Below are 25,585 nucleotides of genomic sequence, written 5' to 3'. Positions count from 1 at the left end.
AGTACTTCAAAATTATAATTTTTGAAAAAACTAAATTGCAAATTGATAAATGTAATCCAATTGTTTAAAAATAAAAAAAAGAGTGTTAGCTTTAAAAAATTACAGTGTCTGTCCTAATCAACCGGTTTCAAATTTTCAAAAACCATTTGAAAGGTTGAGCGGTATCTTCTATGTGAAAAAATTTTCAAGTACATAGATGCTTTATTTGAAGCTGTGCAACATTTTGAAAATTCGAAAAATTAAAAAAAAAATATTTTGCGAAAACTATAGAGCCGATTTTAATGAAATTTGGTGTATTGTTTTATTATACTCTAGTCTTTTTTACCAAAATTAGAATACCCTTGGAGCAATTAAAATATTTAAAAAAAATATCCAAAAAACTTGATTATTTCGCCTTTTTTTCATCAATTATTGCAAGTTTGCAACAACGGTAATAAATTGAAATATTTTTAACTTACAGTATATTGTGCATAATTCAATTCTAAACCTTTTTTATATTTCGACAGATTCGCCCTGGTCTATACAGAAACTTTGTCCGTGAATCTTTCCACTTTTACATAATTTTTTTATTATTGTTACCATTTAGCATAAATATTTTTGTGTCACGACATATTTTGTGAGAACATATTCATAGTTACGTTAACAAACTGAGTCCGATCCTGTTAAAAACAGCGCAACGTTGACTGGCCGATGAATTTGTACAGATTTGTTATTTCCACGTGCGGTGTTTTTCCTTAAAGTACGTTTAAGTGTGCTTAATCAAAGTTATTAGTCGATTCGACAATTTCAGATTGACAGACATACGTACTATTACCCTTAAGAAACTGACCCCGACTTAAAGTTACATCCTGTATATGCACAAGTTTAGTGTTCACCCTCTATCTAGTAAACTACAGGTAATATTTGAACTACTCGGGTATTATGAAACTTTGCAAATTGTTTTTTTTTCTCCATTAAACCGTCGCTGTTTCATCTTGGGGGACGACGAATACGACCCACCCCACTGAAGAACTTGCAACGCACAACCGCGTCGACACAGAACGACGCCGCAAAGGCGCCACAACGTCTCGGATATGGCATTTAACCTCACAACAGAATAATGAAAACTGTTTACTCAAAGGGAAGAATCGGGACTACATGACACACATCGATAAAACTTGTCCGCGTTGCCCACTAAAGATTTCAAAGTCAGCAGGTCGCTTTTTGTCGAAACATCCCAATGTCTTTGTTCTGTTTTCGTGGGAACAAAAAGAGAAATCGAATACGTGTAATGGTGGAATTTAAACAGTTGATCCTTTGCATCGTTGTAATGAGAAAAGTTCATTACAAACTTGATCGTTATCGAGAAAAATGGGGACGAAAATGGTTACCTTTGATTCGAAATTGTTTTTTCTGCAATTACCAGAGAGAAGAAAGCCTTTCAAGGACGCAAATTAAGGAACTTGTCAATAACACAACGTGTGCAGTAAACTTAAACAATACAGCAGCAGCCTCATTGAACACCTAGAACTAAAATCTACGATAACTGCAACTCACTGCAATATCGGTACTTTCAATTTACATGCAGTGCATAATAAATTGTTTATAAAAGTTATTGTTTTACTTCAAATGTATAAATAAGTTCCGAAAAAATTATTTTAACATTTGTTTTATTTTCTAGAACGAAAAGATTTTGGCGTTTTAGAACAAATACTGAATATCAGCTGTAACCTCCGAATTCTTTGAATGTGCATGGATTTGCATGAAAATTTAGAATAAGGCTCATCTTAGGCTCAAGTTCAAAAGTGACATAAGCCCGATTGACGCTTTTTGTTTTTTATGGGTAAAAACTAAGTGAAAAAAATTGAAAAAATTAAGTTTTAAGCATTTTATTAATAAAAATCTTGTTCGAGCACAAAGATTAAATAATGTTCCATGTTCTCGAACATGTTTTATGATATATTTGATATTTTCGACCCTTTATTTAACACTTAAAAACTACCCCTATGCAAAAAATAATGATAAAAAATTACTTTTTCAAAATTTGGAATGATTAAATCGTGCAATTATTTAAAATAAAAGGTACCTTATAGCTAATAAAAGAATTTTTCCTTTTCAACCCCTAAAAACCACCTCTGTATTGACAAATATGATAAAAAATTACTTTTTAAAAGCTTGGAATGCTTTAACGGTGCAATTATTTAAAATAAAAATTCCCATTGCTTATAAAAGAATTTGTATCTCATAACACTTTTCAACCCTTATAAATCACCCCTGTGCTAAAAAAATTATAAAAAATTACGTTTTAAATCTTGAAACGCTATAATTGTGCAATAATTTATGTTATAAACATTTTATTGATAAAAATCTTGTTCATGCACAAAGATTAAATAATAATGTTCCAAGTTCTCGAACATGTTTTATGATATATTTGATATTTTGTCCCTTTATTTAACCCTTAAAAACTACCCCTATGCAAAAAATAATGATAAAAAAATTACTTTTTAACGATTGGGAATGATTGAATCGTGCAATTATTTAAAATAAAAGTTACCTTATAGCTAATAAATGAATTTTTCTCTTTCAACCCCTAAAAACCACCCATGTACCGACAAAAATTATAAAAATTTACCTTTTAAAAGCTTGGAATGCTTTATCGGTGCAATTATTTAAAATAAAAATTCCCTCATTGCTTATGAAATAATTTGTATCTGATAACACTTTTCAACCCTTATAAATCACCCCTGTGCTAAAAAAATGATAAAAAATTACGTTTTAAATCTTGAAACGCTATAATTGTACAATAATTTATGTTTGAAACATTTTATTGATAAAAATCTTGTTCATGCACAAAGATTAAATAATAATGTTCCAAGTTCTCGAACATGTTTTATGATATATTTGATATTTTCGACCCTTTATTTAACCCTTAAAAACTACCCCTATGCAAAAAATAATGATAAAAAATTACTTTTTAAANATGCCAACAAAACATTCTCGCTGTATACTTGAACATTTTTCTCGGCGCACCACTTTTTGAACCGATTGTAGGCTATATCGTATAAAGATCTTGACTTCGTAGGCAGCAAATTGCTTATTGCAATATTTGCAGCCTCCACAATCTCTTCCGACTCACAATTATTCATTGTGCACTAAACAAACTTTAAACTAAACCAAACTAGCACCTTAATTTGACAATTCTTTTTGTTTGTTTATTTTGTAGTTATGACAATAACTCAACGACTACTAAATAAATGCTCAAATCCGAATACAATAATTCTGGTGCTACTTACTTCATAATGACAAAATATGTGTTTTTAAGTTAATGAGACCGTGGAAAAAATAGTATATACCATTCGGGAGAGATGCTATTTTGTCCTCGGTGCATTGTAGCCCTCGGGCTTCAAATTGCACCTCTGCCAAAATAACGCATTTCTCTCCCTTATAGTATAATGTACTATTATCTGCTCCCACAGTTATTTATGGTTCATGAAATAAAGATTAGGTTTTATTTTTTGGCATTTTTTAATCAATTCATTTTGACATTATTCGAAATCTTGGAAAGTCGCCTTGGTTGTTAGGATTTTGTCGTTTCTAAGGTGTTAATAAACAAAACTACATATAAGTTGCAATTTTACTCGTTTTGAATTATTATTTGTAAATGCGTGATTTTCAAATAGAAAGTGTGGCAAATGCTGCCTGCGAATTTTTATTGCCCGAAAAGTCGAAAGTGCACTACGAACGAGCATACATTTCAAAGAATGGTGCCAGAACAAAAATACTGGTGTTTCTGAAATGTCACTGCTAGCATATTTCATGGAGAAGTCAAGAACTTTAAAGTTACCGGCGAGTTTGTGGGGTGAATAATCAATGATTAAGTCAAGTATTTTCATACAGGAGAACGTGGATATATCAAAATACCCCAAGCTGAGAGCATTTTTGAAACGTAAGAATGACGGCTATACACCTAAAAAGTCAAACGATTTTACAAGAGAACAAGTCAACGATTTTCTCGTTCAGGTACCCAATAACACCTATTTGCTAATGAAGGTAGTGACGATCTTAGGCAATGCAGGAGCATGAAGTTCTGATGAGTTATGCAAACTTACTTTAGACAACATCAACTTCAAAAATGTCGATGACATTATTGTAGTTACAATTCCAGATTCTAAAAATGATATGTCAACGTACGTTTACAATTACTTCTGGTCTGGGTTCTGTTTCTCACCTAGAAGTTCTCAAGAAATATATCAAGATTAGATTGGAAATTAAAACTGAAATTTCACGTTTTTTTAAGTAGGTAGATGTTACAATCAACCAGCCGACGAGAATACCCTTTCTATGATACCTAATAAGATTGCACAGTTTTTGAAACTANTATCCTACAAAAAAGCATTTTAAAGATAATTTCAAGAGCTGTAAGATCGTTTGCATATAAAACCGTTTAAGTCTTTCGTTTTTTAAAAGGAAAGGATCGAAGGGCTCGAGACAGGTCGTTTTTTCACTAAAATGGATACTTCAAGCGGCGATATCTCCTTTATTTTTTATGCTATAGGAATAAAAAAAAAACAAAATATTTGTTGAAAAAAAAGGTACATTTTTGTTGTCTATCATTTTTTACGTATCATTCATAGTTTCAAAGTTATCAACTTTTACCGTACATTATTAAAAAATACGCATTCTAAACCGATCAAACTTCAGGATCGTATGAAAAACACTAAAACAAAACTAATTGTAAAGGGTCTACGATTAATTTTAATTCTGATGGAAATGGTACAACGTTTACTCCTCATTTTTCCTTAAAAAATATGAGCAACCCATCTGTTTTTGACGATAACTCCTTCAATTTTGCTCTAATCATCTTGTGTAAGTGCTCATTTTGAAGGTATTTTTGAGTACTACAAAAAACTCCAGGAGCGTTATATCCGTAAAATTAATCCTTTTCGAGTATTCCCCCCAAAACAAGTCCCCTTCCACTAACCATATATTTTGCTTTGTATAGGACTTTTTACGATTTTTTTTTTATTTATAAGCTATATTTTTGTTCATTACACTTTTTTTAATAAAATGCGTGGGTTTTGAGTTATTCGCGAAAAAGAAAGTGTTTTTTTTCAGTCAAAATTCCAAGTTTTCAATCGTAAATAATTAAAAAAACTATTGATTTCTCGAAAAAATTCTTCAAATATTTTTTGCTCAAAATTTGATTCTCTATCGATTTCCAGTGTTATTTTTGAAAAAAAATTCCACCCGCAAGAAGGGGTGTCAACCCCCAACAGGGTGGAAGCGTTCTTTCTGCCAAATTTCAAGTCTGTCCGTTCAGTTTCAAAGAATTCGTAGGTGAAAAGCTTCAATTGCTACTATAAGTATTATTTACCAGTCGAGGACGATTTTGGGCCCTTGCGGAGCGAGGGCTGGCAATAGAGTTCGAGACTGGTAAATTATACTTGACTGCTGCGTGATGTATAACATTTTATCTGCTGCCACAGTTCTTTATGGTTCATGAAATAAAGATTAGGTTTTATTTTTTGACATTTCTTAATCAATTTATTTTGACAATATTCGTCTTGCAAAGTCGCCTTGGTTGTTTGGATTTTGTCGCTTCTAAGATGTTTATAAACAAAGCTTCATAAAGGTTGCATTTTTGCTGATTTTGAATTATTATTTCTAAATGAGTGATTTTCAAATAGAAAGTGAAGCAAATGCTGCCTGCGAATTATTATTGCCCGAGAAGTCGAAAATAGTGGTGTTTCTGAAATGTCACTGCTAGCATATTTCATGGAGAAGTCAAGAACTTTAAAGTTACAGGCGAGTTTGTGGAGTGAATACTCAATGATTATATATCAAAATACCCCAAGCTGAGAGCATTATTGAAACGTAAGAATGACGGCTATACACCTAAAAAGTCAAACGATTTTACAAGAGTCAACGATTTTCTCGTTCAAGCACCCAATAACACCTATTTGCTAATGAAGGTAGTGACGGTCTTAGGCAATGCAGGAGCATGAAGTTCTGATGAGTTATGCAAACTTACTTTAGACAACGTCAACTTCAAAAATGTCGATGACATTATTGTAGTTACAATTCCAGATTCTAAAAATGATATGTCAACATACGTTTACAATTACTTCTGGTCTGGGTTCTGTTTCTCACCTAGAAATTCTCAAGCAATATATCAAGATTAGATTGGAAATTAAAACTGAAATTTCACGTTTTTTTAAGTAGGTAGATGTTACAATCAACCAGCCGACGAGAATACCCTTTCTATGATACCTAATAAGATTGCACAGTTTTTGAAACTAGAACATCCTGAAACATATATAGGTCATTCATTCCGAAGAACATCGGCAACGTTACTGGCTAATACAGGAGTTGATATATTAGCAATCAAGAGACATGGTGAGTGGAAATCAGCCACAATTGCAGAAAGTTATGTTGCTGACAGTTTAAGCAACAAAAATGGATCAGTCAGATAATATTGAGCCTCCGGTGAGTGAAATGGAGCGGTCAAATCATTTTGAGAAAAATGTGATAATTAGTATACGCGAGGGGAATAATTATCCAGATTTTATAAATGTTACTAAATGTAATAACTGTACAATTACTATAAATATTCATACATAATAATTATAAAATGTAATGTTCATCAAATATTGAACCACCTTCTTAAAAATAATGTATTAATAGTGTATTTACCATAGTGGGAGCAGATAAAAGTATTTTGCAGCTACATAGGTGACAAAAAAAACTCACTTTGTCGACTGAAAATTTCACCAAAATGCCGACTTTTGATGACAGTTTTCGAAACAAGTATTTATCGTTCCAATAAACGAAAGTGTTTTCCTTGCACTTAAGAAAAATAATTAAAACGTCAATATTTATCTTATACAATAAAAATATAACTTGCTCATATTGCACATTATTTATTACTTCGGTAATCTTTCGGGAAGAATACAAACAAATAGCAAACAACGAACTAAAAATTTACAAACTTTATTAACTGTGATGTGAACGTTGTGAGTAACAACGGACCTAAGATGGAACTTTGAGGAAATCTTTCAGAAATATTTCTAGCTTGAAAGAAACAGTTATTATCAAACCCAAAGAAAAACATTGTATCTCTAAATTGTGAATCCAATTAAACGAATTTCTCCTTAAGTAAATTATTTTATAGAGAAGTACCGTAATAGGTATTTATTAGTATGTATTAAACATCAACAAGCATAATTTTGTGATAATAGTCGTAAAATTCTTACATACAAAATAGGATTAGTCATAAATAATAAAAAATAAAGTACTAAGCCACCAATATGTAATTCAAATTGTCGACGACTTTACATTCAATCTCCGGTACAAAACAGATTAGACTATTATAAATTTAATTCACACTAAAACACACTATCGAGATAAAACGAAACACGCCATGCTGCCTTAGAAATTTATTTCCATCAATGAATTTTATAGACGCCAAAAACAATTCAGAGATTTGGATATGATTCATCGACGAACAAGAGAGATAACGTATCAGGATGTCAAGCTATTAAAAAAAATGTATTGTGTGGAGTGGAAAATTATTAATGGAAGAAAACTTAAAATTTACTTGAGAATCTTGAGACGGTTGTTGAAAGTTATTTATAGGATCTGATAAGTTCTTTATATAGCACCAAATTAACAAACGCAAGCCTCACATTGGCGAACTAAAGATTCCGTCACTCGACGGATGAGATTTTGACCATTTCTTATCAGGTTCGCTACTTCCTGAATTCTTTCAGGTAACTACAAACGGGTAGTGATTTCAACATGGTAGACAAGCTGCTTCATATGTCCCCATAAATAAAGGTTCAAAGGATATAGATCTGGGAAACGTGGTGGCCATGCTGTTGGACCTTGTCGATCTATCCATTTATTCGGGAAATGATCATTTAACCAAGCAGTTACTTGTCTCCGTCTATGTGGTGGTGCACCATCGTGCTGATACCACATATTTTGAATTTTGAATATTAAGTCCTACGTCATCAGTTAAATCAAAAATGTTGTTTTCCAAGAAAGTTCTATACAGATTTGGATTTATACAATCATTTAAAATATGTACAAGCAGTAAATTATTGTTGAAAATGCTATCCTATGTCTATTTGGATATCTTCGTCGGTATTCTCTAGTACAGTCATTGAAGCTTTTCACATCCGAATTTTTTGAAACTGAACTGATCGACTTGAAATTTGGCAAATAGTTAAAGAAACGGTAAATGAACATTAGTGACATAGCGCCGATTCACGTTTCCACCCTGTTGGAGGTTGACACCCCTTCTCGGAGTGGATTATTTTTCAAAAATAACGCTGGAAATCGATAGAGAATCAAATTTTGAGCAAAAAATATTCGAAAAATTTTTTCAAGAAATCAATAGTTTTTTAGTTTTTCACGATTGAAAACTTGGAATTTGGAGTGAAAAAAAAAACTGTTTTAAAGTATTTTTCGCGAATAACTCAAAAACTACGCATTTGATTTAAAAAAATGTAATGAACAAAAATGTAGCTTATAGATAAACAAAGAAAATCGGTTTTTAAAAAGTGTTGTATGACCTACACAAAGCGAAATATAGTTAGTGGAATGGGACTTGTTTTGGGGGAATACTCGAATTTCCATCAGAATTAAAATTAATCGTAGACCCTTTACAATTAGTTTTGTTTTGGTGTTTTTCATATGATCCTGAAATTAGACCGGTTTAGAATGCGTATTTTTGAATAATGTACGGTAAAAGTTGAAAACGTACTTTTTATTATTCAAAAAAAATTGCCTTATTTATATAATAACTCTGAAACTATGAAACATACGTGAAAAATGATGGACAACAAAAATGTAGCATTTTTTCAACAAATATTTTGCTTTTTTTATTCCTAAAAAATAAAGGAGATACCGCCACTTGAAGTATCCATTTTAGTGAAGAAACGACCTGTCTCGAGCGCTTCGGTCCTTTCCCTTTAAAAAACGAAGGAGTTAAAAGGTTTTATATGCAAACGATCTTACAACTCTTGAAATTATTTAAAATGCTTTTTTGTAGGATACTATAGCTTCAAAATTAACCGAGTTATGGTAAAAAAACCAATGACATTTTTTCGGAGCAAAATAGGCTTTCTCATTTTTATATATTACATATTATACAAATAAAATAAGTAAAAAAATTTAGTGTAATTATTTATATGCAGCGTAGCTATTTTTTTATGATTGATTATATTTAAAAATCGATTATAATAAAAATATTTTACATTAATATTGGTAAAAGGGTAGTTTATAAGAGTTGAAAATGGCAAAAGTTAAATATTCTTTCATAAACAATGTAGGGGAATTTTTATTTTAAATTATTGCACAATTATAGCATTCTAAGATTTAAAACGTAATTTTTTATCACTTTTTTAGCACAGGGGTGATTTATAAGGGTTGAAAAGTGGTATGAGATACAAATTCTTTCAGAAGCAATGAGGGAATTTTTATTTTAAATATAAATAATTAATAATAAAATTGCACCGTTAAAGCATTCCAAGCTTTTAAAAAGTATTTTTTTATAATTTTTGTCAATACATGGGTGGTTTTTAGGGGTTGAAAGGGAAAAATTCTTTTATTAGCTATAAGGTAACTTTTATTTTAAATAATTGCACGATTTAATCATTCCAAATCTTTAAAAAGCAATTTTTTATCATTATTTTTTGCATATGGGTAGTTTTTAAGGGTTAAATAAAGGGTCGAAGAGATCAAATATATAATAAAACATGTTCGAGAAAATGGAACATTATTTAATCTTTGTGCTTGAACAAGATTTTTACCAATAAAATGCCTAAAACTTAATTTTTTCAATTTTTTTCACTTAAGGGTAGTTTAGGTACCCCTAAAAAACAAAAAGCGTCAATCAGACATATTACATTTGAACTTGAGCCTAAGATGAGCCTTATTCTAAATTTTCATGCAAATCCATGCAGTTTCAAAGAATTCGGAGGTTACAGCTGATTTTCAATGACTGTACTACTCGGGCTGCTTGACAATATCTGTATACTCTTCAGTTGCAAATAAATACAATTTTTATTTGACACTTTAACGCTAAGTGTCAAATGAATAAACAAAATTACACAAATAATAATTGTTGTTATAGCAACCATCATCTTTATTTATCAGGTTAGTTTGAAATACGAAATTATATATTTTTAAAATGCTTGTAACTTCTAAACAAAAACGAATCCGACTTATGTTCATATAAGAAAAAATGTTTGAAACTAATCCAGCTGTCATAGAGCTTGTAGAACAATCTGCACATTCAAAAATTGCACAAAAAATGGTGTGACATGTTTGCCAAAAGAGTAATTCCTACCTTTGTATGAAAGTACATAGGTATACTATTGTTTTTCAAGTAGAGGTATAAATTAGTCATAGCAAATTGTTTTCTTAGTTCAGATACGATTAAATCTAAAGTAAACGTGCCCATAATTACAGTTAAGTATAATTCTAGAAAAAGTAAGCTAGTACTTGCACAACAAGAATTAATATTGCACAAATAATTCAGCTAATCAGTCCTACCTGCCTCGATTAAGTTCTCGATAATCTGGGGACTGGTGCCAGTTTGTCGATTCCACGTACAATTTTAAATAAAACAGAAAATCGTTGTTTTTTAATCTGATATAAATCTCGTTGGGGAACTTAAAAAATTATTACTTTATTTTATGGGGAATTTAATCCTAAAACTTTCCTTACTCTTGTTAGTTTTCAAAAAACTTTGTCGTTTTCAATAAAAACACGAATAACTAGTAATACGTATTGTAGTTATGTTATCATCGAAAATTCAAAAGTTGGCTGTGAATTTAAATGACAAACTTGACGATCAGGAGAAAAGTTGGAATAAGAATAATTTAATAGAAAAACAAACAACTTAGTCAACAGAAATAACATACAATTTGCACTGATAAGTTAGAGAAATTGTTCAAAATGATCACCGTTTTCTCACTAACATAAATTTATTCTTAGAATGAGGCTTTAGATTAGAATACTCATGACAGTTATGTAATATGTTATGTGTAGTAGGTAGTAGAGTACGTCTGATCACTCGGTGTACAGAAGTTTGCGATATACCAGTTTATCGAGATAGAATTCTAGTACTAATATCAACTTCAACACTTCTTCTGTAGTTTCCTTCACAGAAACCTAACACTAATAGCACGTCAACTTCGTTCGCTAAATGAAATCTTCCCGGTCATTTTCAAAACATTCAGCAAACAATTACTAAAATTAAATTACTCAAGATTGACGTTTAAATTCATAGCCAACTTTTGAATTTTCGATGATTTTAAATAACACGGCTGCAATACGTACTAGTAGTTATTCGTGTGTTTGTTGAAAACGACAAAATTTTTTGAAAACTAACAAGACTAAGAAAAGTTTTAGAATTAAATTCCCCCAATGAAAGTAATTTAGGACAGAGATAAATTTAATTAAATCTTGTTGCTTGTTTCGATCTCACGTAACTGTGGTAGATCCATGTACACAAAATATTGGGCCACCCTATATAAAGAAACCTCCATATATCTAGATACAAAGCATTAGTAAATAACAATTTATGGGCATATCTATATATGCCAATAAAATATCTATATAATATGTCTATATGCCCATGTTCCATAAAATATTAATCACGAACAATAAATCTCTGATGACTCAAGTTCTTATGGCTCGGTGTTATCAAATCACGACTTAAAAATCCTCGAATAAACAATTATCTTAAATATTATTTATTTTAAATACTATTTGACGTTCGCCATGTCCTAAGAGATGAATCGCTGTTAGATAAACATTAAAATCAGATGTTAAGTCATCAAGAAGTGTTTTATTGTGATTGATGATAAAAAATCGGCAAAACAGTTCTTATCTAACCGCAGTTGCCATACCCGTTTAAGAGTAATTCACGTACACATTCACATTTATTTCGCGCATACTTGTATAAAAATAGAGTGGGAAAATATAAGTTTTATCCAAAGATTCACAGTAACGTAACCTGTGAAATATCGACAGTTGCTATCGAATACGTGGAACAAAAGCCAGCTGTGAATTTCAACAGACAATATCAAATTTTATTCCGTTGAGTATCATTTCACGACACACCATTGAATTGCATTGAAAGCTTCAGAACGGTGTCACTTACAATTACTTTGATAGGAGAGCACTGCCACCAGTATCGTTACCAGCACGAACTTCATGTTATCAGAATCCTGCTAAATAGAACTAAACTAGAAACTAAGAACTTTCGCCAAAACTAGAGGAAGCTGTTAAGGGACCTATATATATGAGCTTGTTCTTCGCACTCGAAAGATATTAGGATTAATTTATCTTAGCATTTTCAAGATGGAGTGAAGGTTTTGTACAGTGTCGGACTTGCCGATTGTAAGGAAAACATAAGTCACATCAAAATTAATACCCTAAAAACAAGTTCTGATTTTTTAAAATTATTTCCCACTAATGAGAGAGAGAAAGATAATTTCTACCAACGTAGAAATCTATCTGCTTTATCACCGGGTTTTTTATATTGCGCAGAGTCAAAGCAACTTTTTTCGACTCATTTATATTCCTTAAAAATATTTTTATTTCTTTTAAAGCAGAAAAGCAACGCACACAATGCTTATTGTTAAAGAGATGGATTTGATTCGCTCCGAATCCGGGGTTCAGACATTGTATTACCATCAAAAAACAGGTTTTGACCGTCAAATAACCGTAAACATGAGTTAATTTCATAAAATGGACACCGGATTCAAGTTCAGCGACCCCAAAAACGTATGTGTATGGTGGTCTAGTCTATCTCATATTAATTTTTTTCCCTGTAGGGCTATGTAATCGCTCTTATTTTATGTTTTGACTAAAGAGTAGAAAGTTTAACTAGATTTGAACTTAATAAATAAAGGTTTGTCGCAAAATTCCTGATATCAATTTTTATTTTTAATGGGGAATATTACAAAGAGGTTTGTTATTTTTTTAATTATGTGGGGGTTGCAGGTTGATTATTTTTTTATCCAACACTTGTATATAATGATACTATAATTTCTTTGGTTTTAAAGGAATAATGTGGCTTATAAGTCACTAGTGAGTTATAAGTCATAGAAATCATAAAAAGACAAATGTTTGGTTTATTTTTCCAGTTTTTATTATAAAACCGATTTGAAACAGTAATAAGTCAACAAATAACCTAAAATGCTACAAACTTACAATCTACCTACTTATTAATATTAACATTAACATTTATGGTAAAGCCGTAATTTGATGCCAAAGGATTATTGGAATCATTTCGTGATTGTGGTAAATTTATAGAACAGGTTGCCCCTTTGCTTGTGCTTGCTTCAGGAGTCTGCACCCCTTGTATCTTTTTAGCAATATCAAGCCATGGCCTGTATATAAATTAGAATCTGTCAAGCCCAAAAATCGAGCAACAACATTAGGGATTTTTGATAGCTTATTAATACCAACACATTGTCGTGTGCATTTTCCGTTTTGAAAATTGTAAAAGAACCTTTTATGCTGCACATTTTGAGGCCTTAGCTTAGAATATTTTCTAATTAATTCAATTGGATTAACACAAAGTCCTTCATTTAACACAGCGAAGCTTCTTGGTTTGTTCGTTTTAGTATTGGAAATCATGATGTGGATATATTGACCTTTGTCCTCTAGATTGTGTATGCTTAGATGGGTCAATTCCTCGCAACGGCAAGCACCAGACACTCCTAATATCAAACTATCGAGCAGGTGATAAGGTATGGAATTGTTACTGTGGCTTATCAAGTAAGAAAAAAAATGTATACATTAGAGAAGGTCTAGTAAACATTTCCCTATTTTATTTTTTTCCGATACATTGCTATAAAAAGTAACAAAAAAATGGGGGGTTGCTTAAAAAGAATAAACAAACCTTTTTGTAACCCCATTGCGACAAACGACATTTTACGACAAACCTTTATTTATTACAGAATTTGTTCCAGTTGGTTGGTATTAATTTAGATATAAGTTTGTTGTAGACATTATTCATAACGTTTTAACAAACTTTTCGACATTTTTAGCGAACAGAGATAAATATTTTTGCCAAAATGACACATGGCTACAATAATGATAAACATGTGGGCACGATATTAATTTCTGGAGAATGCCTTCAAAGTTATGTACAAACATCTCGACTCTGTGCGTGGTACTATCCTAATAAGATCCCCGTCAGCATTGAAGAACGAATTTCCACCACACTTCTGCATTTTCTTGTAATAAAAGTATGACAGGTCCGCCTCTGGCCCCATCATTTATCTTTGACGTGCCTCGAGAGCACAGAATCCTAGTGAATGAGGTTCGTTGCGAAATGTTCCTATCGAATTTTATTGTATCATTCTAATCAGCTTAATCCAGTAGTCTTTGATATCAAGTAACCTTCATTGTTCCATCTGATTTGTGCTGAGTATTTATTTTCTTTCCAATAAAAACAAGACTCGTTCGGAATTTACGAGTACAATAATTCAAAGAGCCTGTATTTGTTAATGTGAACTCATCCATCCAATTTATTAGACGAAAATATTGAAAAGTTGCAGTAGTAGCCTTAATATTTTTCCACAGATTAAGTTGGCAACTCGAACAGTAGCCCGTTCCAAATTGCTGATTATTAATGGCCAGCCGATTGGCCTTTCATAAAGTGCACTGGCAAAACCCCGCTTGTAAAGAATTTTTGCAGTATCCGCTTTTTACCAGTGTCGCTAATTATTGATTTTGCTTATGAGTACATGTAGATTTGGACTCGATTCTGTTGAGATCCAGTTGTTTACGTTTTCAGTCGTGCTGCTGCGGGGGCGGAAACTTTTTAATGCCTTGAGATATTTGCGAACTGTCGTGAAATCGAAAAAAATGATTCGCCTATCCGCGTCACAGGCGGCTACGAGGGGTAGAAGCTACACTAAAAAGATTGTCGTAGGACGTAAACAATTTTATTTGATTCTCTTACAGATACATTTTATTATTTTTTTGTTGTTTATCGTTCTGTTATCGAAAATGAATAAACTAGCGAGATAGATATCCGATATGAAATGAAATTCAAAACTTTTCTATGTTCAATTTTCTTAATATATTAATATTTTCATTAAACTTTATTTTACTAAAATTCAACAATTATTTTCTATTCACCCTTACATATCCAATATTGATATAAAATACATTTCTGCTGGATTTGCTAGCAAATCGATATGTGTACAAGTTAACTTTCCCATTTGCAAAGTCCAAAATCAACAGGAGGTAAGACAATAGAGAGACAAAATAAGACAAAACATATAAACAACAGGCAAGACAACAAGCAGACACAATAGGATTGAACAAAATACTACTGTGTCGAAAAAATAAGGTGAATTATTTATTAATTCGCGGGTATTATGAAAACATAATTTTTTGTAGGTTGGTAATACTGTCCTTGATAACTATGCAGAGTTTCATGACAATATATTCAATTGCCGCAGAGCCACTCGTATGTTTGTAAATATACGAAAGTGAGTTTATCGATTTTCACTATGTTTGATATTGTTGAGAAAGCATTGAATTCGAGACCATTTCGTCAAAATTTCAACTCAAATCGTTCCGCAACCACCGTATTCGCCCGATTTGGCACCGAGTGACTTCTGCCTATTCCCTAAACTCAAAGGACCACTCTGTGGACGCCATTTCGACTCGATCCAGGAAATAAAAGCCAAATCGACGAAAGCATTGAAGACCATACGGAAAAGGACTTTTCAGACTATTTCGAGAGTCGGAAAAAACGTTGACAGAAGTGCATTGTATCGAATGGAGATTACTTTGAAGGCGACGAAATTGATTTGGAAGCATAATTAAAGATTTTTTATTTTTTAAGCAAATTCACCTTATTTTTTGGACAACGGGTTACGTTACATGACAAGAACAAGACAGCATAGTAGGGTAGAGCAAACAAAAGACAAGACAAAAGATAAAAAATGACAAGGCAGTAAAATAGATAAAGCAAGAAAGAAAGACTGTAGATCGAAGTGAATAAAAGGGAAGAACAAAGCAAGACAGAAGGCAAATAAAATGAAAAAGTAAGAAAAGACAAGAAAACGAATCAAACGATATAAAAATGGCAAACTACTTTGAAAAATAGATGACTGGCACTGCTACTTAGTAACTAGTACTTGATAAGTGTTATTTTGTAACTGCTACTTTGTAATCGCTACTTAATAACAGCTACTTCGTAAGCGCTACTATGTACCGGTAACTTTGTAATCTGTACGTTGTACACTTTACTGTTACTTTGTAACCGTTACTTGGAACCTTTTTTTTGGAACCGTGACTTGGAACTGTTCCTATCAACCGATTTTTCGCATATTTTCAATTATTTTGCAATACGCTCACAATTTGCACAGGAAAGTACAATTCTTAGAGAATTTTAAGCCCAAGATGGTCACGTAAGTGCATTACTCTATGATTTATTGAAACTTGAAAAAAAAGTATTTTTTCGAAAAACTCAATTTTTGCAAAAACTATCAAATATTTTGCAATTTTACGAAAAAACTCTTATTCTACTTGCCAAGGACTACATATTCTGAAAGTTTCGTAAAAAAATTTTCTTTCGTTTTTAAGATATAGAAGTTAAAAAAAAATCGATTTTTAGCCGTTCTTTTCCAATAACTAACACATTTGTTTATTAATTGACATCGGACTGGGCTCAATTTTTTTTTTATAAAAGGTTTTGTTAAAACTTTTTTTTCTAAAATGTTTAGTTTTTTTTGTTTAAGAAATAAACTGTTTTTTGCGAACTTAGGTTCTACGGAATTTTTCTTAATTTTTATGTTTTTGTTTACAAAACTAAATTTTGGCAAAAAACGTGGTATTTTCGACAATTTGACTGGCCTATATATCCCCCAACTATTGTTTAAGAGACTCGATATTGTCTGATATTGAAAATATTGTCTTGTGTCCCAAAGAGAACATTTTTTAAAAAACGTTCACAGCGCAACGATTTTTCGGTTGCGACCGCTGGGCGCAGGGGTGTTTCGATCGGAGTGACTTCGGTGGCGTGAAAACTTCAATGAAACTACTCCAATCGCTTATTTCGTTGACAATTCTAGAACCAAAAAAACCATCCTCGCCGTAGTGCTACTATTCCGTGCCGAAAACCACTTTCCACTTCCCGATTTTCCTCCCGCACGGCTATGCGGCCGGTGTCATTGGCCACACACCCCGCGGGTGGCGATCATCCCCGATCTCCCTGAAGTCCCAGTAGGCGCCGGCCTTTCTAGGCGTCCCCGACCCGCCCCCCCGCGCGTCTCGTCGCACAGCCAGCTAGTTCCGTCGGCGTCGTAGCCGCACACGGCGACCGTCGCGACGCACTTTGTTTACCAACTCCTTCTGGTGTGCTGGGATGGCTACGAGGACGAGGTACTACGGGGTGTACGTCGGTGTCATCGCGCTGCTGGCCTTCCACGTGGAGAAAGGTGGGTGTCCTCCGTGTCTGGCTTCTGTGCATGGTTTTTGGTTAGCGATTGTCGCAAACTTTGGCAGGCTTGCTTTTATTTCCACCCTTTTGCAAATAGTAGGAAGCTTTTGTTTAATTGTGTGTTTCTGTGCAAAGAAAATAAAAAGGAATTAAGTAAATAACCCCTGCACGAATCAAGGGATTCATTTTAAACATTTAATTTTGTTTAGCTAGAAATATCTCGTACCAAAAAAGTAAATTATAGTTCTTCGAGATTACACAGCAGTCCTAGGATGACTACTGTGATTATCGCCATCTTTTTGACAGTGTCCAAACCATAGAAATGTCGAAATACAAGGATTCCTTTAATTTTTCGCAGTGAAAGATGGCCACTCTTGTAAACATCAGAAAAACATACCTTCCCTGTTTTGTTAAGAGTTTTGTAAAAGATACGCAATAATTGTGATTAATTCATGTGTTAACAGTCCCTTAAAATCATTCTACAGGGTGTGATTATGTTTATAGTACCTTTTATGTACATTCAACAGGTGTATAAAGGACACCTAATTAAGCAAAAGAAGTTTTAATATCCTTTTTTCTTATTCTCTACATATTGTTGGCTGTATGACTTATTTTGTGTTTTTTCTTTTTGCGCCAGCCTTCGATAAAATCATATGCTTATTCATGTTTAAACGATTTTAGAGACTTATAAACAGATAAGTGTAAAAACGTCAAAAAATTCTACTGACTGATAATTGTGATACATGCCTACTTTGTTTTTAATGCAAGCTTTGACGTCTTTCCGATCTAGATCAGCAACAATACTTTCTGAGCTAAAATGTGATCGGAACTAGCAATTTGTATAAAAATATGTATATTATTAGAAAATCAAGAAGGCGTATATAATGACTCAAATTTATGTTTTATATATTACCTATTTTACCTTCACCAACTTGTTCACTTCTTAGTCCATTGAAATGAAGGCTGAATTTTTTCCTCTGTCGATCAAACCTGGGCGCAAATATGTTTTCGACCCTCAGGAATCCGAATCCGCAAAAATTTTTGACCTAGGTGGTCAGGAAAGGGGTCAAAAGGTCAAAAAACCGTAAAAAATAAGGTTTTTCGGAAATATTTCGTAAACTACGGCAAGTAGCAAAAAAATAATTGCACCATCGTGTTCCCAGGGAAATTTTACATCGATTTTATGCTATTGCTTATTAAAATTAAATAAATTTATGTCATGTTTTGGACAATTACTAAGGAAGAGAGGGGAAGTGTATATCTCCGGCGGTGAAACCTATTTGGGGACTAGTAGAGCGCGCACGCTCGGCTGACTCGCAGTTGACAGCTCTAGCAGGTGTGTCTTTGGAATATAATGCGATTTCAAATATAATTAGCCTGCAGTTGTAGTGGATTTTTTTTTGCTACTTTAATTTTTAAATGGAAAACCAAAAATATTACTAATGATTAATGAATGACAGAAAAAAAATTTTAGAACGAAATACTTATTGCAAAAATGAAATATACAAGGTGTCCCGAAATTAGGGGGCAATATTTCTACAGGGTGTTCTATGTCGAAAAAGAATAATTTTTCTTTATATAAACGTGGGCCCAAAAATTCTTCCTAAGGAAGTTATAGCTACTTAAAGGGTCTAATCTGATGATGGTTTTTTCTAAATAACTCCGAAACCAGTAGAGATAAATTTATAAAATTTGGTAGTTAGCTTAACTCTTATGTGCTCAGTCCGCTACTGAAACGAAATTTACAAATTTTCATCACATACGTTCCAAAACTGGAGGGGAAGGGGGTAAAATTTACCATAACTTTTTTGACTTTTGACTGAAAAGTATGAAATATCAGAGTTTTTTAGTAAAAAAAGGTACTCTTGGTTCATATTGGTAGAATGTTCAATTTTTGTATAAAATCCATTAAATATAATTTTACACGTGTTAATCACCGGAAATCGAAATTTTCAATATTTTTTATCATCGCAGGTTTTGAACAACAAACATGCGTTTGGCGTCATTTGAATTGACAGTTCAGTTATTTACTCTTTGCGAATTGTTATCAGTTGAAAAGGCAATATTTTACGAATGTAGAACTAGCAGATATTCATAATACCCATTTCCGGTCAGACGAAAATCCACGGGCAATACAGCGCACAAATTTTCAAAATAGATTTGCAATAAATTTGTGAACAGGAATTTTAGGGGACCTAGCTACTTGGACCAATCCAGTTTCCCGTTTGTCTGAATACAGAAGGATACTTAAACTTTCTGCAAAACTTTGTAAGAGAACTATTGGATGATACACCGTTAAATGTACGCTTAACATTACACTATCAATAACCTCTCTTTACCCATAATGTCATAAATTGATTAAACGATAATTTTCCTTTCAAGTGGATAGGTAGAGGTGGTCCCATTCCATGGCCACCTCGGTCTCTAGACCTATATCCTCTAGATTACTTTCTGTGGGGTAGGTTGAAGGCTGTAGTTTATGCTACAGAAATAAATCATTTGGAAGAATTACAACAGCGGATTCATTTATTTGGCTGCAAATCATTTGTTTTTTTTTTACTTTGTCAAATAATCATTTCCTAAAGATTCGAGAATTTTTATGAAGACAACAATTCACAAAAACTAAATAACTGAACTGTCAATGCAAATAACGTCAAATGCATATTTGTTATTCAAAATCTGCGACGATAAAAGTATTGACAATATTATTTTTAAACGGATTTTACACAAAAATGGAACATTCTACCGATATGAACCAAGAGTACCTTTTTTTAATAAAAAATTATGAAATTTCATACTTTTCAAAAGTTAAAAAAAGTCAACGCACAAAAAAGTTATGGTAAATTTAGGAAGAATTTTTGGACCCACGTTTATATAAAGAAAAAGTAATATTTTTCGACACAGAACACCCTGTAGAAATATTGCCCCCTAATTTCGGGACACCTTGTATATTTCATTTTTGCAATAAGTATTTCGTTCTAAATTTTTTTTTTCCGTTCATTCATTAATCAGTAATATTTTTGGTTTTCCATTTAAAAATTAAAGTAGGAAAAAAGAATCCACAACTGCAGGCTAATTATATTTGAAATCGCATTATATTCCAAAGACACACCTGCTAGAGCTGTCAACTGCGAGTCAGCCGATACATGTAGCATGCGCGCTCTACTAGTCCCCAAATAGGTTTCACCGCCGGAGATATGCACTTCCCCTCTCTTGCTTAGTAATTGTCCAAAACATGACATAAATTTATTTAATTTTAATAAGCAATAGCATAAAATCGATGTAAAATATCCCTGGGAACACGATGGTGCAATTATTTTTTTGCTACTTGCCGTAGTTTACGAGATATTTGCGAAAAACCTTATTTTTTACGGTTTTTTGACCTTTTGACCCCTTTCCTGACCACCTAGGTCAAAAATTTTTGCGGATTCGGATTCCTGAGGGTCGAAAACATGTTTGCGTCCAGGTTTGATCGACAGAGGAAAAAATGGAGGTTCAGCCTTCATTTCAATGGACTATTCTACAATGTCCTATAATACATTTGCCCATGAAAAATAACTAATTATTATTGAAATTAAAGCGTACAGTTCAAGTTTCCGGATACGACTGATGCTGGGCTACCGACTAGACTCCCAACTGCCTTTATCAAAATCGCCCTATAGCCAGTTTAGGTGGTCTATGGTCAAGGCAGTTTCTCACTAGAAGTGTGGAATGTGCAGAACAGAGCTAAATTTTGGGGGAGACCTTGGGTACACCATTAGAAATAAAGTGTCAAAACTCCCCACCGATCCCATGTGTGCTAAAAAAGTTATTCAGGGTCAAAGGTCAAAATTTTAGGTTTTTTGTATTTTTTTCGAAAACGGTATGTTTTATCAAAAAAGTAGCTCTGACAAAAATTATAGATCTGAAAATTATCTACAAAAATGGTCGTTATACTTTTTTTTCTAAGAACCATCATTCCTAAGATATCGCGATTCTAAAAGTTGAAGCAGTCACTTTCTACATGATATGCACATATATGCAACGTATATACATAGTCAAGTACTCAATGCAAGTAAAAATGCCTATTTGTGTCTGTTATATGTATGAACTATACTATTCTGAGAATATCCACTGAAAAGAAACTCAGTCCCTTAGTCAAAATGACACAGATGTCCTTATAATTGAAACAGCAATAGAACAATTTAATGCAACAAATACAACTATTGTAGTTGGTGAAGATGTTGACTTATTAATACTACTCACTGCAAGGACTCCAATTGATAAAATTATATATTTTTTAAAACCTGGAAAGGCCCAACAGCGAACAGCAATATATTTATCAAAAAGTTGATCTGCTTATCCAAAATGCCAAAACCATATCTTCTTTTTACATGCGATAACCGGCTGCGATCAGCAATGTTCAGAAGGTGTAAAACATCAGTATTAATCATCAGAAATTGACTCTTCACCTCAAACAATAATCACAAAAGGAATTCGCTTTCTTCTTGCTGTTAAGGAGCTCCAAAAAAAATTGATTGTATAGATAAATATAGATATTTATTTAGATGTAAAAAATACACGAAACAAGAAACAAGTACAACTACCTTGTCTTCCTCCAACATCGGCTTTCGCTAATCAACACTTGTATCGAGTATACTATCAAGTTCAGACATGGCTAGGCAATCGACTGAACCCAGAAGACTGGGGTTGGAAATTAACAGATAATACTTTGGAACCGATTCAAACTTTACTTCCACCTGCTCTGCCCAAAACTCCTAAACACTATTTTTTGCAATTGCAAAAAAGGTTGTAGTGCTAAATATGGCTGTAGAAGAGTAGGGTTACTGTGTTCTCCAGCGTGTACTAATTGCCAAAACCAGTCTTGCTCAAATTGAATACAACAGACGAAGATTCATGTGATTTCGATGAGACAGCTGATTCATCTTCATTTGAACAATTTATCAACATTCAGGAGGAAAAAGAGGATGAAGAAGAAGAAATCGAAGAAGACATGACTCTTGAAGTCGACTTTGAAGAGTATGAATCAGATTAAAATATCAAAAGAAATCAGAATTGCAGTTAAAGTCAATAACCAATATCAATATCAATAATCATCATACAGTTAAAAGAGTATTGTCCCTGAAAATTCCGTCATAACAGTTGGTGGAGTAGGCCTACCAGGGAAACCACTTTAAAAAAAACGCGTCAAAGTACACTACCTCACAGGTGGTGTGAAAATGTGTGCATATCATGTAGAACGTGACTCCCTCAATTATTAGAATCGCGATATCTCAGGAATGGTGATTCTTAAAAAAAAAGTACAAGAATTTTTGTAGATAATTTTGAGATCTATAATTTTTGTCAGGGCTACTTTTTTGATAAAATATACCGTTTTCGAAAAAAATCCAAAAAACCTCAAATCTTGACCTTTGACTCCGAATAACTTTTTTAGCACACATGGGATCGATGGGGACTTTTGACACTTTATTTTATAATGGTGTACCCAAGGTCTCCACCAAAATTTAGCTCTGTCGGAATTTTCGTTATATGTCTATTTTGACCGGGCTGTAATTATTATTGAGAATTTCTAAAACGAATTTTAATTGAGATTTTCTTCCAAAAAGTAAGGACCAATTATTTTATGATACATTATGCCACATCCGCCATTTACCTTTTTAAATTTTTTCTATTAGTTTTCAGTTGATTTGGATTATTTTTTACCCAGTATCAACAATTTTGAGAGAAAACCACGCCGTTAGTTGTGAATGTTTATTCGTCAGTAAATAAAATATTGCAATGAAAGAATCTGTTTTCAATCAGTTTCTCGTCCATTGTTAAACAAAAATCCAAACGACGTCCATCATTTCCATAAAGCAATTTATTAAATTAAACACCGGTTTGAATGGATAGTTTTTGTTGTGTACTAAAATTCTTTGAATATGAGATCTGCTAATATCTATGTTTTTTTACTTTTTCCTGAGTGATATATTTGGATTGTCTTCTACAGAGTCCATAACTACAACAAAGCAGCATCGTTATTATTGTATTTTTTTATCCTAATATTCTTTACATCACCAGTGGTATCGTACCTATTTTATAATTAGCTTGCGAACTGCTCTAAAAATTACATAGAGTTAGATACTTTTCATTAAAAATTTGTATGTAACTTTGCTTTCTTGCTAGCTAGCTTTTGAGTTGATTTATTTGATTTCTCATGAATACAAAATTATTTTTTATTTCTTTGTAGCACAATCCGCTTTAGAAAAATAGGAATACAGGATAAATGATTAGCGATTATTTTTAACTTTCATAGAACAATATATGCCGATAATAAATTAACACCTATTTCTAAATTTAATAAATCTTTTTCTACCTCTATTACTGACATAAATTTCGACTGTTGAAAAACTAAAGGGACTTGATTTTTTTCATATACGTCGCTGTCTAAAATTTTTATTTGGTTTTCTAAAATTGTTTGTATGAAATCACAACAGGAAAAAAGAAGAAATACAGTTTCATAATAACCTACATATCGAGTAATCCAAGTTTAGATAAATTTAATCTACAATTATTTAATTAATATTAAATTATCTACAATTTTATCCAACTGTACGTCAATTTTTAATCCACTTTTTAGTTTTATTGCCAGAATTTCCCAGAACCACTCTTTGAATTTTTCATGTCACTTCAGATAGTACGAAATTTTTCACGAGAATCCACTTTTATATTTCAACTTAAGCACTATTACACTTTCACGGTACACAAGCAACCTGGGCACTCGAAAAAAACAATTACACACCGTAAAAGAATTGTTTCTATTTTAGACAGCGCCGTACCAACCTTTTATTTAAATGGGTTGCGTCCAATTATTCAATGGCTTAAACCGAAAGTAAACGATTATGATACAGGTAGGAACCCACGAGAGAGAAAAAAGCAATTTTTGACGATTTTTTATGGCTTTCAGGGTACGCCGTGAAGTGTTACAGTTGCTCATCGAAGAACCTCGAAGCCTGCATAAAACCGGACGACAACGAGTACACCCCTGTGCATTGCGACATCACCAGACTGGAAGAGATGAAGAATAACTCCAAGTACATCCACAAGGAGTATGAGAAGATCTTCGACGTGGATACGCAGCACCTCGTAGGGGTGGATTTGGTCTGTCTCAAGGTGGTGGTGCAAGGTCAGTGCAAATTTGGTATACAAAGTGTTGCAATTATCAACCGACAGCTTGGGGCAGGATTTTCTGACCAAATATAAGACAATAAAATTAAGGAAAAATTATATTAACGATTTATGCAGTTGTGGCACTGTTTACTTTAATTTGACAACAATGCACAGCCCTGTTTCCAATTGTGCGTGCGCTGCGACTCACGCGCGCCGTTGTTTGAGGGCACACTAGCTTGTCCAGCAGCGGGGTATGAAAATTACAAAAAAAAGGTTAAAAGAAATAAGTTTTTACGAGGAATTTAAAAAAATAAACTGTTGATACGTATTTCTAAAGATCAAAAGTAGCCTATGTATGACTCCCACTCAAAGTTACACTCTTATTAGCCCAGTTAGTAGAAGTTCGGCCTGTGTCAAACCTTGATAACCCGGAAATAACTACACAGCTATTTAACATTTTGCGCCTGTTACCCGTAGTCGTACATTATTCAACATATCAACATAAAACAAAAACGTACGTGTGGGGTAAACCTTTAACTTTAAGTAAACAATTGTTTAAATTTACTGTTGCATTTTTCTAATAGTATACAAGCGCCGAAGAGCGGAGCTCGCGATCTAAAATGAAACGTTAAAGGTTTACCCCACACGTACGATTTTTTTAAATTGTAGGTAATTATGCTGGCTAATCTACCGTAATGGAATATTTTATAGATATACATAAATATACGTCCAAAAATTAAAAAACGGTGACGTATAAAACTAGGGTGACGTATAAAACCTTACCAAAACTGCAAAAATGAAGATACTTGAATTTTGCAAATTGCTTTTGGCTTCTGCATATTTACACTATGTGTGTACCAAATTTCAAGTGTCAGCAAAGCTTCGAACAAATTTGGCAAAGTTTCGAGTTTCAGATGCCGATGAATGTATAACACCTTATAGAACAAAAAGTTTTGCTCTCCTGATTTTCGG

General features: G+C 32.8%; 2 protein-coding genes across 2 annotated transcripts in view; one reads left to right on the top strand and one right to left on the bottom strand.

The window, feature by feature from the left end:
* The window catches only part of LOC108903969 (uncharacterized protein PB18E9.04c), a 35,978-nt gene extending 23,717 nt beyond the window's left edge, over positions 1 to 12,261 (bottom strand). The window contains exon 1 of the mRNA XM_018706320.1: positions 12,155 to 12,261. Coding sequence (XP_018561836.1) covers positions 12,155 to 12,209 — 55 coding nt within the window. The 5' untranslated portion in view covers positions 12,210 to 12,261. The remainder of the gene's footprint in view (positions 1 to 12,154) is intronic.
* A 5,128-nt stretch (positions 12,262 to 17,389) lies between these two features.
* Positions 17,390 to 25,585, top strand: part of LOC108903954 — a 25,878-nt gene continuing 17,682 nt past the window's right edge. Inside the window, exons 1-3 of the mRNA XM_018706306.1 lie at positions 17,390 to 17,462; positions 24,106 to 24,354; positions 24,411 to 24,629. Of these exons, the coding sequence (XP_018561822.1) occupies positions 17,390 to 17,462; positions 24,106 to 24,354; positions 24,411 to 24,629 (541 nt within the window). The remainder of the gene's footprint in view (positions 17,463 to 24,105; positions 24,355 to 24,410; positions 24,630 to 25,585) is intronic.

This window comes from Anoplophora glabripennis, unplaced genomic scaffold (genome assembly GCF_000390285.2).
Source record: "Anoplophora glabripennis isolate ALB-LARVAE unplaced genomic scaffold, Agla_2.0 scaffold170, whole genome shotgun sequence".
In the NCBI taxonomy this organism is placed as follows: Eukaryota; Metazoa; Arthropoda; class Insecta; order Coleoptera; family Cerambycidae; genus Anoplophora; species Anoplophora glabripennis.
This window is presented reverse-complemented; position numbering and strand designations above follow the sequence as displayed.